The sequence below is a fragment of the Hippocampus comes genome, unplaced genomic scaffold (assembly GCF_001891065.2).
Source record: "Hippocampus comes isolate QL1 unplaced genomic scaffold, H_comes_QL1_v1.1 scaffold176, whole genome shotgun sequence".
NCBI lineage: Eukaryota > Metazoa > Chordata > Actinopteri > Syngnathiformes > Syngnathidae > Hippocampus > Hippocampus comes.
The window spans coordinates 1895763-1912048 of record NW_017805826.1 but is presented as its reverse complement, the minus strand read 5'-3'; the positions used below and the strand labels follow the sequence as shown (position 1 = coordinate 1912048).

The 16286-nt window shown below is 40.4% G+C and overlaps 1 protein-coding gene across 1 annotated transcript; it reads right to left on the bottom strand.

Moving 5' to 3' along the window:
• Window positions 1–359: 359 nt before the first annotated feature.
• mthfd1b (methylenetetrahydrofolate dehydrogenase (NADP+ dependent) 1b) lies at window positions 360–15793 on the bottom strand. The gene is made up of 28 exons (XM_019887202.1): window positions 15663–15793; window positions 13672–13756; window positions 13451–13510; window positions 13314–13367; window positions 13049–13185; window positions 12384–12484; window positions 11900–12036; window positions 10711–10822; window positions 10492–10619; window positions 10246–10343; window positions 9965–10138; window positions 7783–7919; window positions 7655–7701; window positions 6823–6930; window positions 6666–6740; window positions 6482–6584; window positions 6310–6386; window positions 5714–5854; window positions 4898–4966; window positions 4644–4755; window positions 4370–4509; window positions 3818–3859; window positions 3368–3468; window positions 2629–2806; window positions 2424–2531; window positions 1885–2037; window positions 1666–1774; window positions 360–1277 (listed from the first exon to the last, which is right to left on the bottom strand). The coding sequence occupies exons 1-27, from the start codon at window positions 15698–15700 to the stop codon at window positions 1685–1687; spliced, it is 2805 nt and encodes a 934-aa protein (XP_019742761.1). The 5' UTR covers window positions 15701–15793; the 3' UTR covers window positions 360–1277; window positions 1666–1684.
• Between the last annotated feature and the right edge of the window lie 493 nt (window positions 15794–16286).

The following is a 16286-nucleotide window of genomic DNA, read 5'->3' as shown; positions in this document are numbered from 1 at the left end:
ATGATAGGTCAGAAATGAAAGTTAGCTGCAATTACTTTGTTGTCCAAACAGGTTTAAAAATGACACATTTGGAGATTGGGATTATCTTCATATTGGTGCTTGGTCTCTATTAAAAGTCCCTCCATTTGTTTTCAATACCAAAATCAGCTCGAGCCTATCCCTGGTGACTTTGGACAAAAGGCAAATTCCACCCTCAGCTTGTCGCTACTTGCTTGTCAGTGGCGAGGCACACAGAAATTAACAACCATTTACTGTGGGAATTGAACCCATGGTGCCTGCAGCCAAGTCAGGCAAATGTAACACTACTCCATCACCCTGTTAAAAGACACAAAAGTAAAATAACATTCAAGATGAAAAAATATTTTTGATAAAAAATATTTTATTAGAGCTGAATTGTCTGATTCATCAGTTTAGGCACTGTGATACAATGCTTGAAATACTTAAGGCAATTCAAAATATAGGCATTTTGATATGGAATGTTTTTCATAAGTGAGGGTATCCAAATGTAGTTATAGAAATAGAGACAGTATTTATCATGATAAGACAGCCTGAGGAAACTTATGACAAAATTGTTGGTTATCAATTTCTAAGTACCAAGAGGTTCAGTAGTCAGGCAAAGCAACCGTAATTCCTCGAGAATAACACAATCACAAGTATTATACACCCCCAAAATTCGCCCTTCTACACAGCTTTTTCTCTGCACTCTTGTCTTACACAGTCCCCTGATTTGCTGGTATCCACACGCAAAATGTTAGTATTATCCGCAGAGTGATGTGACAAATTTGGGTTCCTTGACATATTTTTTTTTGTGCAAAAAGAAGTTCTCTTTCCTTGTTTCAAGCCTATCGTATGATGGCACAAAAGTAAAAAAAAAACGCGTATGTGGCAAATGTTTCCAAATATGATGGATGACTTTGCATTGTGTAAAAAAAAAAAAAAAGACTATATGGCCACTTTTATACAAAACACGACATTGATTAAGACATATTTGTTACTGTTTCTGGCCATTTACTTGTTCGGCTCTACCCGTTCCAGTATATATATGAAACATTCAACATTAAATATTATATTGAATAAAAGTTATCTTTTTCACAACTCCGAGGTACCGATAAATGTCGATACAAAGTTTTGTTGTTTTCCCCTTAACCGATGTATGATACTCCCCTTGATTTTGAATGAGTTTCTGTTTGTTATCTCGAGAAATTACGGTAAGTGTTATTTCAGACATGAGTTGAAGGTACTTCCAGAACTTGATTATGACACAGCAGTGTACCACCCTGGTAAAACAAAGGGGAAACAACGATTTAAACATTTATCACATTGCTGAAAAATCCTAAATACAGTGACTGTGCATAAGTCTGAGTCCAAGTAACAACAGTGAAAATAATAACACACACACACACACCCACACCCACACCCACACACATTATATGTATGTATATATATTTTTTTTTTTACTGGCTGCTGTCAGGCTACTTGGTGATTCAATGAAGATTCAAATAGACAAGTGTTGCCATTATGATTGTGTGTGGTATTTTTTTGATTTGTTTTGTCAAAAATACTGCGTCGAAAAAAGGTTATTAAGATGACAAACAAAAGAAATCTGGTGGTGGCCTAAGACTTGCACAGTGCTGTATGACTAATGTCCGCAGGTCACTTCCTTACCAACATCCAGCGCAGAAGCTCAGAAGAGCCCGTTGATCTGTTCAGTCTCAGGATCCAGGTCAATGTCATAGAAACAAGGCCTGGTGGGCAGGCCAGGGATTGTGGGCATCTAGCAGCAAGAGACATGAATAAGGCATTGTAACTATACTCACAAACAATGATGGATATTGACCGAGGTTATTCATAGGCTAATGGAGTACAATAATGACAAAAACTCACCGTGCCAACAAGCGGGAAGAGGAAACCCGCACCAACACTTGCTCGAATGTCTCGAATTGGCACAACGAAGCCTGTGGGCACACCCTTCTTATCTGCCTCGTGGGAGAGCGACAGGTGAGTCTTCGCCATGCAGATTGGGAGTTTGCCAAACCCCTGACAGAAAAAAAGTGAACAAAAACATGGTTTTACCTCAGTAGAGAAGATTGTTCTCTCGGTTAGTGATTTTTCAGCATTATAACGAAAACAAAGTGTAACCCGAATATCAATAAACATGGAACAGTCTGTTAAGGGCAAAAGTTGCCGATCCAGAAGTATTCACAACTCAGGTCTGCCCTCTGCCTACATCCGTTTCTGATGCTGATAACTTTCTAAATACAGCATTATTACCTATTCCAAGAAGTTGTCAATATTGTGTGACCTAGGTAGAGATCTGCATTCTACTGAGAGTCATTCAAAATCGAAATGTATTCACGGTCAACTTCTGATGAACCTCTCATCCCTCCCTACAAGGAAACAAGAAGACATAGTGAGCTGCAGACCTGTTTGGTGTAGAGCTCCACTTTGTGCTGGGCCTCTGGGAGAAGCTCAATATCATCTGCTCCATAGATCTTCTGGGCAATTATTCGGATCTTTTCAGTAATAGGAAGCTAAAAATGAAGGAGCAGTATACCCACAATTATTTGGCTGAACGCAAACATTTACAGAAGTGCAATTTTCAGGTGACGGGCTGCCTTGAATGCATACCTCCAAGTCATAGAGGAACTTGAAGCTGCTCGGGGTCTTTGAGGCCTTCTGGACGGCCTGCCCCAGAGCAAGGGCACCCGCTCCACCCTCGGCCCAGTGGTTGCAACGCACAGCATCAAAGGCCCCGGCACCTCTGGCGATGCTGCAGACCAGGTCCAGCTCAGCATCAGTGTCGGTCCTGTGGAGCAACAACGATAGCACAATGGATAAACCATCACGAGAGGGTGGTGGAACAGCACAAATAGAAAACAATCTGCCCTTTTCAATAGATTTGTAGCTTTTAATATCGTGACCTGACGACGACATCACGGCACTTTTAATATCACGATCTGCTGTTATCGTGACATCCCTGGAATGGATTAACGGCATTATTGTTCATTTCAATTGGGAAGGATGATTTGAGATACGAGCGTTTTGAGTTACGAGCATGGTCAAAGAACAAATTAAACTCATGTTCTCAAGGCACCACTGTACAGTCGTACTGAAGTTAGCTGAGACTTCAGTGATATACACTAAATCAATGGTTTTACCAGTAACAACAACACTCAGCGTCAACGTGTATAGTGCATTTCACGAGACCCAAGGACATTTCACAATAACTCATGTGGGTAAATAAAATGTTGAGTATGTCAGGTGAGCCGTGTTAGAGCAGCTACTAGCTAACATTGGCTAACCATCTGAGAGCTGGCGAACTTGACAGCAACCACCAGTGTGTTTCAAGAAACAAGGATGGACTTACTTGAAAGCATTGACAGCCACCACCACCGGCACACCAAAGTGATTGGCATTCTCAATCTGCTTTTTCATGTTACTGCAGCCTTTCTCCAGCAGCTCAAGGTTCTACCCACACGCGCACACGCACACACACAAAAGCGGGGTTATGTCTGGGTGTTGATCTGTGTACTTTTTTTCCATGTTCGAAGTACACGGTAGCTTATTTTTTTTTTTTTTGTGTGTGTGTTCAACATGCATGAGAGGGCCCATCTTCGTACTGTAGTAGCCCACATCACATTCTATATTTATCATCTGTATTAAATGGAGACTGCATCGGAGTTTATGAAGATCAGATGATAATGGCTTTTGCCAGATTTAAAAAAAAAAAAAAAAAAAAAGAAAGAAGAAGAAGAAACTAAAAATAGAGTATAGACTCTGTGAGTGGGAAACACTGTCAAGCAGTAGAGTACATTACCTCCTCAATATATTCCTTTGGGAGCGGCATACCAGCAGTAACCTAGAAAAAAAGTATGTAATTTTTTTTTAAGAGTCAGATTTATCCATTAATGGAACGAATGTATTAAAATTCAGACTAATAGGCAGAGACACACATGGGCTAAGTGAAAGGAATTACTGCTCTTTGACCTTCTAATTTGGTCAGTGTGCTGGTTTGCAAATCCGCTTAGCGAGTCTGTTAGAGGTTCACATCTGAGCCTTCCTGTGTGGTCTTTATTTTCTCTTAATACTTGCGTGGGTTTTATCAGGGTACTCCAGCTTCCTTCCACATTCTAACATTAGGTTAAGTTTGAGAACTAAATTGTTCATCGGTGTCAATGCAAGGGTGAATGGTTGTTTGGCTCCAGCTCTCAAGACATACACTAATGAGAACAAGTACTCTGGAAAATGGATGGACTTTACTCTTTTAAAGGAGAAATACGGTTGGTCATACTGAATAAAATGTTGTTAAGAATGACCAAAACAAAATAAAATAATTATTGTGTTGATAAGAGATTGAGGGAAAACACACCGTTGGCCCGCCGCCATGCATCTTCAGGGCTCGGACAGTGGCCACCAAAACCACCACGTGGGGTCTCAGGCCGGAGTATCGGCACTTGATGTTAAAGAACTTCTCCATCCCGATATCGGCACCAAAGCCAGCCTCTGTCACTGTTTGGCAAAAGGCACAATGGATGTGAGCACAAAGTCAATCAGATTGAAAACTGGAGGATTCACAGCGTTATGTTGCCAAGAATATATTAGAACACACATCACATAAACAAGAACCATTCTGATCCACTTACCAACAAAGCCCTCTGGTCCAACCAGTTTCAAAGCTATTTTATCAGCCAAGATGGAGGAATTGCCGTGGGCGATGTTGGCAAAAGGCCCGGCGTGGACAAACACAGGTGTTCCCTGCAGAATTGGATGATTCAAACGAGACTCAAAATTGAGAATTAAATCAGGTCGTCTGCACACAATTCTCTTTTTCCCCTAACAGTTCTTACTCAAGCCATTAACTAGTTAGTAACAGGTAGTTGTATAATGTTTCACCCACCTCCAGAGTCTGCATAAGATTTGGCTTGATGGCGTCTTTCATGAGCACAGTTAGCGCACCACACACACCCTATAAAACATATAGAAACATAAATATTTTGTTCTGTTTTTGCACAACGTTGACTGTCATCTTGTTACTGGCTGTTTGTTATTGCTTGTCTAATTGAGATACAGAGCATGCAAATTTATAGTGGTACCTTGACTCACTTGATAACTCGATCATACCATATATTTAAACAAACGTTCCTTTTGAAATAGATGTAAATGCCATTAATCCATTCAAGCCCCCTCATAAAAGGTATTTTGTTAGGGTTTGGACAGAAAGAAAAAAAAGAACTGTATTGTAGAATATAAAACATAAAAGGATATAAAACAAAAGGATAGTAAAAGAGACAATGTATACGAAATACATTTGTTTTATGAAGAGGAATTAACACGAAAGTCACATCAAAACACAGTAGTACTGTAGTTTTATGGGGGTGTGGCCTTGTAAATGACAGCAGAAGTTCTGACTCCATGACGTCTGCTGGAGTTCATGCTCCTTGCCAGGGTTTTCATTTTGTATTTGTGTGTTTGGCTACTTTTCCCATTCAATAAACATCTGAAAGTGCACCTATGAGTGTGGCTCTTCTTTTTTTTTCTTCCTTTTTTGTCCCTGCAATTCACTTTAGATGCGGTGTAACTTAACAAGTCAAATTTTGCCTTTTTTTTTTTTTTTAAATAAACCTGACCAAACGACAGCTTGTAACTTAAAAAAAAAAAAATGCAAGTCAAAGTACCACATCATCACTAATTGTAGTCAGTCAATGCTTCTGACCAGGTCTTCAGTGGTGATGGGCTGTCCACCACGGCTGGTGGCCACAACCATTTTGGCTAGCCGCTCACGCATGTCCTCGAGGCTGCTGGTAAGGGCGAGGACCGCCATGATTTCACTGGCTACTGTGATGTCAAACTGGGCCTGGAGGGTAACAAAAAATATATATATATATACGTGCCCGTTATTGTACAACAAATGCCTACTGAATTCCTGCTCATTTTTTGCACAATCACCAATAGGTATCAGCAATAGGTATCCCTGCATCACCTAATGATTTCCATTACAAGAGCTGTATTTAAAAAAAAAAAAAAAAAATGCCTTGACAAAGTTAAGACTCAGTTTTGATGACCCTGTCAGAGAGGTATTCAATTCAAAACATATTTCATGCAGTACTGAAGGCATGTTTTGCTTTTAAACTTTGGTCCTCACTGGATTGTGCAATTGCACCTAATGAAGTATGCATTTTGTGTGCATCACTCGCCATCGTTTCAATTAGCTCCCCCTAAGAACCTGTTTGGGTTCTTCCTCTAAATCAAACTTAAAATAGTCCTAAAAAATCCTCACATAAATGTTACCGTTTGATGTCTTCTATGTACCTCTCTTGTGTAGCCCTTTTCAGTTGGCGACTGTCCAATAGTGATCTTCCTGAGGAATCGGTCATTGGTGTCCAGCACTTGAGGTATGGGGAAAAAAAAAACAACATAGCAAATTGATTGAAGGGGACATGCTTGACTTATGATGATTAAAATACTTCTGGTATCTTTTCACCTCTCTGCCATGTCACAGAGCTTGGGTCAATGTCCAAACGGGCAAAGCGGGAGATCTCATCCTCAGTCAGGGTGGTGGGATCCGTTTTGTCGATGCCTAGTTTCTAAAAAGAATAGCAAACAGCATGATTTTGACGGCACTGCAATGAACGAAGAGAACTGATGAGACTAATTAGAGCAAGTACTTTTAGTCTGTTGATCTGGACCGGGGAGAACTTCCTTTGTCCTCCACTGAGGGGAACTAAGCGATTGTACAGAGCCTGAAGTTGCACAGAGACAAGGACAGCAATTAAAATTATGATCCAAATAAAAATTAATAACAGACATTAAAAGAGGAGTTACCTTGTCGCTTTGTGTGGCCTCATGGAACATGCGGGCGTCAATGGCAGCAGCCACTAAGTTATTGGATGCTGTGATCGCATGGATGTCCCCAGTGAGATGGAGGTTGAACTGAAAAGAAAACTAGTTCACTATTTATGGAAAACAATACAAGCAAATAAAAATACATACTGGTATACGGTATATGTTTGGGTCAGAAACATTGCAGGACTGGTGTCACAAAAGATATGTTTCAAACAAAAAACACAAACTACAAGTATCCCTTTGCATGTTGGCAAGATTGAGGGCCACTTGAGTGTGGGCGGTCAGTTGCCCATCACTGGCTTCAGCCAACGCAATACCAGTATTGCTCTGGCGCCATCACGTGGAAACTTCCTGCCATGGAAACAATTTGAAGTGGCTTGAGAGCTTTTAGACCAGTGATTCCCAACCAGCTTGCCGTGGGACATTAGTGTGCCATGAGAGGTGATCAAGTGTGCCGCAGGAAATTTTCAACTGTCAGTTACTTGGGCAGAAAATTATTTATACAGAAGGTACATTTTTAACCTATATATCCACTTTTTGTCAATTGGTTTGTGAAGTAGTGTACCATGATTTTTTTCTCCAATGTAAAATATGTGCCTTGGCTCGATAAAGGTTGGGAAACACTGATTTAGACAAAAGTCCTTTGCTGCTATCTTGTGGTGTCTATCGGCATTCAACCCTTCGGCGGGACTGTCAATTACTCGCAGATTTTCGCTATGTGCTTCTGGGCTGGATTCCCATGCGTTGGAGTGCATTTTTTTTGTTTCATAGATTAGAATGGCAATTAGCGTTTTGAAGTACGGTAAGGTACCTCTTCCATTGGAATGACTTGAGAATATCCCCCTCCTGCAGCACCGCCTGCAGACAAGGTAAAACTCTTGAATATAAAATGTGTGGCACTCGAGGTTCCAATTTTAACAGCATCTCAATTCAGATCACCTTTAATGCCAAATGTAGGTCCTTGCGAAGGCTGACGGACGTTAGCGAAAACATTCAGCTTCATGTGGGCTCCCAGCGCTTGGACCAGGCCGATGGTGGTGGTGCTCTTCCCCTCCCCCAGTGGAGTCGGAGTAATACTACACATAGAAAATCATGTCAGCAAAATCTTTAGACCAATAATTCCAAAAAGTGTGCCGGGGCTCCACGGGACCTTAACTCATTCACTCCCAAAGACATATTTATGTCTTTTCACACTCCACACGTTCAACCCCAGATACTTTTTTTTTTTAATTTTTCCAAGACTTAGGGTTAAAAAAAAAAAAAAAGGGGTCTAGAATTGGCTGGTACTGAATTAATTAATTTCACTTAATTGCTTAGAAAACGACTTACTACGATTAATGTATCTTTGTTTGCTGAGATGGGCCTTCTGTCCCTGGGATGGAATGGTTCGTCTGTCCGTCCGTCCGTCCCGGTTGAACGCCCATTTTTGGGATGGAGGGGTGGATGGGAAGTTTTTTTTTTTTTTGTTTTGTTTTTTTAAAGGACGGACTAAGCAAGGGTGGAAGCGGGTTTTCGTCCGTCCCTTTAATCGTCTCTAACCGGGTTAAGTATGTGGTGTCAGGAGGCAAAATAACACGGCTAGAGTGTAGCCAATCACTGTACTGTATTTCGTTAACAGCATCATCTCAATACTATTTTTATAGCAACACTGCCCTCTAGTGTACAGTCAGAGAACATAAAATACTGTACCGACTGACACCATTTCACTATCAATCCAGCCGGTAAAGATGCTCCTCTGATTTGAGGCACGGATTTCTAAAAGTAAAGTTTTTATAATTTATTTATTATCATAGTGTTGTGTTGTGAAATATTATTGTTGATTTGCTTATCACCAAGACATTAAAACTATAAAGAAACAATGATGTCATTTTTGTTTGACGGATGGACAGTCTTATCTGCAACAGCCAATCATGGCGTTACTGAAAATAAGATTCTGTCGGCAGGCGTTGTATGCGATGAATACATCAGTGTTTGAATGCAAGAGTCCTGCATATTTTTCAAAGTGTGTCATCGCGTAATGTGGCAAGACACGTGTGTTTTGTTTTGTTTTTCTCTCGTGAATTGTCCTAAACTTTGTAGTGAGCATCTCTATGAAGAGGAAAACACCTTAAAATCCTTGGGCCATCATTCTAATATTTTCAGAGGTTGGTGTGAGCATCACGTAAAGATGTTAATAGAAATTTGGTGAACATCGATCGGATGGAGGGTACCCAGGTCACAGACGGAGGACAGAGAACAGACTGGCAAAATAGCGTAAAGTGCCCATCTCTGTTCCTAAATCAATGGCAGCAACTTACACTGTAGTCAGAGAAGAACAATTACCGTAAATACTCTTCCACTAGATGACACAAAATTCATAATTAACCTCTGCATCCACTTTTTGATACGTTTGTGTTTGGAAATATGGTGCGAGATTTTTTTCTTTATGTTCAAAAAAAAAAAGTCCAATAAAAGTTTGGGAAACACTGACAAACCATCCAGTCACAACATTGAGGTACCCTGTTACCTGTAACATGTAATTCGAGAGCTGTAATTAAAAGATAGGCATGCTTGGTTTTGATTCACACTGGCAGAGAGCTATTAATTTAACAATATGTCAAATATTGCAGTTGTAGGGAAAACAACGAACACTATCTTCATAGTAAACTGCAGCTTTGTTTAACTTCATTGTTTTGCTCTTGCTGAAAAATCCCAACCATTTTCATATCCATGGAGGGCCAATGAATGAAGTAAGAAGTGAACTGCCCGGAATGTGTGAAAATGAAGGGCACCTTGTCACTAATTTACGTCAATGACGGGCAGCTCTTCTGTGATCAGGAGGCACAGCAACAGTTTCAGCTGCAGCCAGCTGGATTCAAAGCATGACTCTCCGTACACAAAACCAGTCTTTCTTTTACAGTGCGTAAGGCAATAAACCTCAAAATCTTGTACCTTCAATCTTGTATATTTGTGAACAGCTCTCAGTAAGGTCGGATTTGAACAGCATGTTAGGATGACGATGGGGTCGCAATGTGGAACATTTAGCCAAAAGCAAGCCGAAATTTTCAATACGAATGACAAATCGTGAATGAAATGCATCAAGTCAGACAGGAATGTTGAGGGGGTTAAAAGTACGGCATACCCAGTGACCACCACATATTTGCCATCTGGTTGTGCCTGCAGCCGCTTGATGATGCTCAGTTGGACCTTGGCCTTGGTTTTACCATATAGTTCCACCTCGTCTGAGAGCAGACCCACTTCCTTTGCCAGACGGTCAATGGGCTTTGGCACACAGGAGCGAGAAATCTCAATGTCGCTGTGAGTGCACAAAGATGACCGCCCCAAACAAAACACCATTAAAACCATGTCACATTGCTCGAGGTGAATTGAATGTTTTGTTTTGGTTTGTTTTTGATGACATACCTTGGCACAGGCTTCTGGAGTTTGAGTTTGGTATAAGAAATAGTCCATCTCCCTGGTTGATGGCTCTCCAAGAAACGCTTTGCACTCAACACTGTGTTCTAAACACACATCGACAGATGCACACATTGGTGCCTTTCAGTCAGGTGTCATGTGCGCAAAATATGAAATCTTCTGCCGGTAAGATTCTTGAAAGTAAAATGATTCCATGTAGCCGTTTATGAACTTGACATTATGAAATATCCTTACCGCCATCAGCATGGCCACTGTCATGGGTCCCACACCTCCAGGCACTGGTGTGATGAAGCTTGCTTGCTCCTTGGCTGAGCTGTAGTGGACGTCGCCCACAACACGCTTGCCACTGGGTTTGCTCTCGTCTGCAGCAAATAAAAGGAATGAAGGTAACTGCAACTGACTTACTGACAAAAAAAAAGGAACGATTAAACTCAAAATGTAAAGGCATGGAACCTGAAATGAGATTGATGCCGCAGTCTATCACTACTGCCCCTTTCTTGATCCATTCCCCTTTCACCATCTCTGCTTTCCCAATGCCAACAACAAGGATGTCTGCTTTGCCAACCTTGGTGCAAGCAAAGGAATTGTCTTGTTATCAGCAGCAAAGAAAATGCATTGATGATAAAGGGATTGCTTGGTTTACGTCAGTGTTGAGTTCCGACATTGGAAACATAACCTCAATATGTCAACAAGTCGGAATACGCAGTAGCCTATCACAAACCTAAACTAAATCAGTAGTCATAATGACAATAAATAATTGTATGAAAAACACTTGTAGACCAGCAACTAGGGCTGGATTGTTCAGCAATTATTTTTCGAGGTTACTGGCTCTGTAAGCACGTTTTTCGCAATTTTCTACTGCTGTGCTTTCCACTAAAGAGGAGCTAGCTTAGAAAAAGCAGCCAGTGCTTCCAATGTAAGCAATGTGGTCGCTGTAGTTATCAGCTTTTCTGACCCATCCAGTGAGTTTAACTCATGCAAAGCGACACACTTGAGCAGAACCTGTTTCACTTATGACAAGGAAAAGAAACTAATCACAAAGTAAACCTCCCTGAACAATGCAAAAGACATGTTGCCAGTTTATATGTTGTAATTATCGATATTTATCAACAGTCTGGGAACTTTTGACACAAGGTGTGTACTTTTTTTGAGGGCATATTGCTGACCTCGCAGTAAATGACAGTGCCTTCTTTTACCACAGATAACATGTTGTTCCGCGCTAAAATAATCTTAACAAATAAAATTAATTCTCAGTATCTAACTGTACTGTTGTTAATAAACGTAATTAATTAATTTAATAGAATGCAAGAGATTGATGTTTTGTATGTAAAATGTTTTGTAAAATGTTTTACTTCATTGATTTTATTTTATTTATTTTTTGTATTATTTACAATAAATCAACCAATTATTTAACAAGATAATTAAATAAAAATTAAACAACAAATAAATGAATACATAATTGACCAGTGTCAGTGGGAGGGGGGGGCAGCTAAACGAATGCAACAAATGTCAATAACACAATAGGACAACAGATCATGTATACTCGATGGGCTGGCTGGATTAAAGGCAGGCCCTTAAGGCTATACTTTTGCCCACCCCTAATTTAGAGAATAATTTAGAGCTGACATGCAGTCGTTGTTACCTCTTCAGGCAATTCCACAGTTTTGGAATGACATGTGGTCACGGTGGCGTGGTTCCACAGCAGCAGGTCATGCATTGGCGCACCTACAATCTTGCTGCGGCCTATCACAACCGCTCGTTTCCCTGCCAGTGACACACCTGCAAGGAAGCAGCAGGCAGAAGAAAGAGGGATTTGTATTGTAGTTGTCGCAATATGGACAGAGCCACTTTAAAAGACCCTGGAATGTCAGAGGGTTGAACAGCCATGCTGCCCCGCACCAGCTGGTGGCTATTAGCGGCCGGCAGAGCGGTCCGATTCGCTTAAGCTCCACCCCTTGGGGTACGCATGGGCACACTTGATGGAACCACCGAATGGAAACTGTTCATGACAATGTGTGGCGATTTTTTCATTAATTCAAATTTGGCAACAACACTTCTCTCTGTGGTGTGTCAAATTTACACATTTATTTGCCGCTTTACACAGGATGTGATCTTGCTCTGCTTACCAGTCTGTCTGATCAGTTCCATACATCCATTTGGAGTGCATGGGATGAAGCAGTCGCTCAGGTCTCCACGAGACAGCTTCCCAGCATTTATGCTTGTAAGCCTGAAAACAGATACAAGACCCAAACACATTCAGTATCTATAACAAGCACTCAGCATCCAAGTCGACTTCAACGTTGCACTGCGCATCCCTTAAAGCCAGGCACACAGCCGGGGGAAATCATAGAAAAAGTTTATTCCGGTATTGTTCTATTCAGCATTCCTCTTTTTTGCATTCATGCTTATCAAATACTTTCCACAAATAAAACATTCATCCATCCACCAATTTTATACTGTAGCCATAGGTAGGTAATTAATAGCGACTTGAGGAGAAATGCCTGCATTAATTCCATTTCCCTCTTGGGGCACTACGTCTAGAATCAAATGACGAAAGGCCTCATTAAATCAGTCTTACCTTACCATTATCCACTTCAGAGTTATTTCAATTTAGTATAAATACTAAATGTTTTAGATGAACAAATGGTTTAATTTTTTGTCTTGTTGTTTTTTGTTTGTTTGTTTTTTTTAACCTCACCCTGATAACCAACAACGAGCGAACTGAATTACCTAGATAGAGATAATTGCATAAAGAAGTGAATCGAAGTAGATGGAGCTCTCCTGTGCTTACCCGTCTACATCTTTCTCTGGTGCCACAGCATTTGTCACCTTCTCTGTGTCGATCTTGTGGATGGAGTCTAAGGGCAACTGGACAATGAGGCCGTGGACAGAAGAATTCTCATTCACCTCTGTTATGTTATGAAGAATCTGAGAGGGAGGAGAAAAAAAAAATCTAACTGTAATTTTCTATACTGTCCCACATTCTTTTAAGACCTCAGCATCTTATGTCTAAAGGTTTATTTCAAAGGCGTTAATGTTCAAGACATTGTACCCACCTCTTCCTCGGTTGCAGTGTTGGGAAGTTTCAGGTGTTTGGCATTTATTCCAATCTACCCAAAAATATAAGAGGTTATATTAGACATGAGTGGAGACATCTTATAGGACAAGTGAGGGTGGAAATGAAATCACTTGCCTCTGAAGCAGCCTTCAGCTTCATGCCAATGTACAGATTGGAATCGTCACGATCTCCAACCTATAGAGACATGCAGTGTTCCTGTATGAATCACTGAAAACGTCTGGCATATTGTGGAAAAGTTAGGAAAATAGCAAAAAAAAAACAGGGAGGAGCACATGGCAAATCATGTGAGCATACAGTGATCAAAAATGGAGTGCACAAATCAAGTGACTGTTAACCTGTAAAATCACTAGACCAGGTTGGAAGTTGGAATCCTGAAGCTTCATCTGCTCTACATCCCTCTTCAACTTCTCCCTCACCTGCCTGAAGAGAAAAGAAGGGGGAAAAGAGAGAGAGAGAGAGAGAGAGAGAGAGAGAGAGAGAGAGAGAGGTGTATCCTTAAAGCAATGTTTCCCAACCTTTAATGAGCCAATATGTAAAAATTAAAATACATAATATAGTGAGAGGGAAAGACTAATGTACAAACAGTATTAAAAAAACAGCATAAACACTATCATAACACTTGAAAAAAAAATCTGAGATAGAGCAGGACCCCCAAAACTGAACTGTGATAGCGGGGGTTTACTGTAGCATTTTTTTTTTCATTATATTTATATCCATATTATCTTGGCACTTATCCTGGGTTGTACATGCAAGATCAGACCGCCTACATGCACCAAACAATGGTTGTGTTGTTTCTCTTTAAGTTGAATCATTTAATGGTGAGAGGAAGGGGGAAACAAAGCCGATTTTCATGTTGAGTGGACAGATAAACCTAAACTCAGTCAGCTGAGCCAATCAAAGGTCAAACACTCAAGACAATGGTCAAACGAATATCATTTTCTCCATGGGTACCAATATCAACACTGATTGTAATTGTTTGTTTCCTCTGCAAAAAACAAAGTCCCACATTGTTATCCACATCTGATGAAAATGAGAGACAAACCGTGACTTTAAAAAGGGATTACCTAATCTAATCTAGCACATGTTGCACACAGCAAGTCATTTAACGGCTCTTGATTACACATGCATGACAGCATTTACTCATACCAAGTTAAGAGGGGAAATGTCCATCTTCTGCTGGCTATAAACGTGACTAAACCTACAAGTTTGTTAATTGCTTTAATTATTTGAAAAAGTAACAACCAACTATAAAGGCTCACCAAATTTTTGGGCAATATCCTCATTAAAAGTGAGTTGACTTTGAGGGGTAAATTTTAGTTAACTTTCAAGCATCTAAAGCAAGAAATATGTGTACGCTAGTTGTGTTTCAGGTTACAAGAACTTGTGTAACTCTCTGGTGAAATTGAGAAAGGCCCTTAAAGCAAAATAATGCAGAACTATGATTTAGTGTGAATGCCATTTTTTCCAGATTTGTCACAGGTACCCTGAATTTTTAGCAACTGTGTTGTAAACAAGAATGGCCTAAGTGAACTATTCATTCAGTAATTGAATGGTTCATAGCAAAAGTATAAATTCAAAACCTATCAGACAAACTCACACAGACAGTGAGTAGTGTGCCAGATTTTGTCATGCTTCACAATTCCTTTCGACAGTTGCTTCGTGGTGTAATAAATGATGAGCTAATGAGTGCACGGCTGTCAGGTCTCATGACTGGCACATGCAACTTCGAGTCAATGTCATTTTCAAAAGTGATGTTTCATTATTATGTATTGCTTGGATACATTTTAATATCAAACGTTATGTTGTTGCGACAGACAGTGCAGACAAATGCTCCTGGTAATCGAACCATCCGAGTTTATCTGACCAAGAGGACAAAGGTCACATTAACTACACTAACTTGTTACATAATACAGCAATGTATGATCACTCAAGACACAGTAATGCCTGTGGGAGTGAGGATTGCACGAGTTATTGCTTGTTTCTCTTATTTTAAATAAAAAATATAAAACATGCCACGGGAGGCATGCACATCCTGAACACCTAATTTTTAAACACATCATATCTGCTGCTATGGAGCAAGCAGACGCCACAATTTACATTAAAAAGTATTCTGCAAAGGCGGGCTAACCAAATTAACTATTTATCCAGGTACGAGGCGGAAAATAATTCAGACATTGCAGAAGTGGGAGTGAAACAATGCGATTCATTTGGCAAGCGGTGCACATATGGCCATGCCGCGCTGAGCTGGTTAAAATTAACAGCACTGCCGTAAAGCACGTGACATGAAATCAACAACAAACAAACAACAGACAAAAACCAGACTTACGCCGAAACCTCCTTCCCACTAATCGTTTGTGCTGGCATCTTGGTTGGTCTGACAGACAGTTCGAATCTCGTTTCACGTACACGCGTACTGCCTTGCAGACCTCAAAACTTTTTGGACGTAAAGCGAGAAAAGTGACGTAAATCACTCGGCAACTCTGATAGCACTCACTTTGACCAATCGCGTGATGACAGGAGAAAGAGGCGGGGTTAGGATGAAACTGTCAATTCTTGAAAACCAATTGAGTGCTTGTATTAGCACGACTGCAGAGTCTTTCCACCAATTAAAATCCCTCAATTTGGTTTGAACAACCATTGGTGCCTTAAAATGGGGCGTGTCTTCACGGTCAGGCTTGTACAGTATCAGCAATATGGTGCAAAATTGTGGGATTGATCCGAGCAATATCTATGTTAAAAAAAAAAAAAAATTATATCAAGTAATTTTGCCTGTGCTCCAGTGCTTTAGCATCCTACTTTATTACAAAGTCCTCGATAACATGACAAGGGGTAATGACATTGAGTCATTTTTTTTAATACAGGAATACAGAGAGAAATCGAGAGTAGATGTTGTGAAGGCGGTCAAAGTTCAAGGTTGCACATAAAAGAGAAGAAAATGTACTTTACTCTT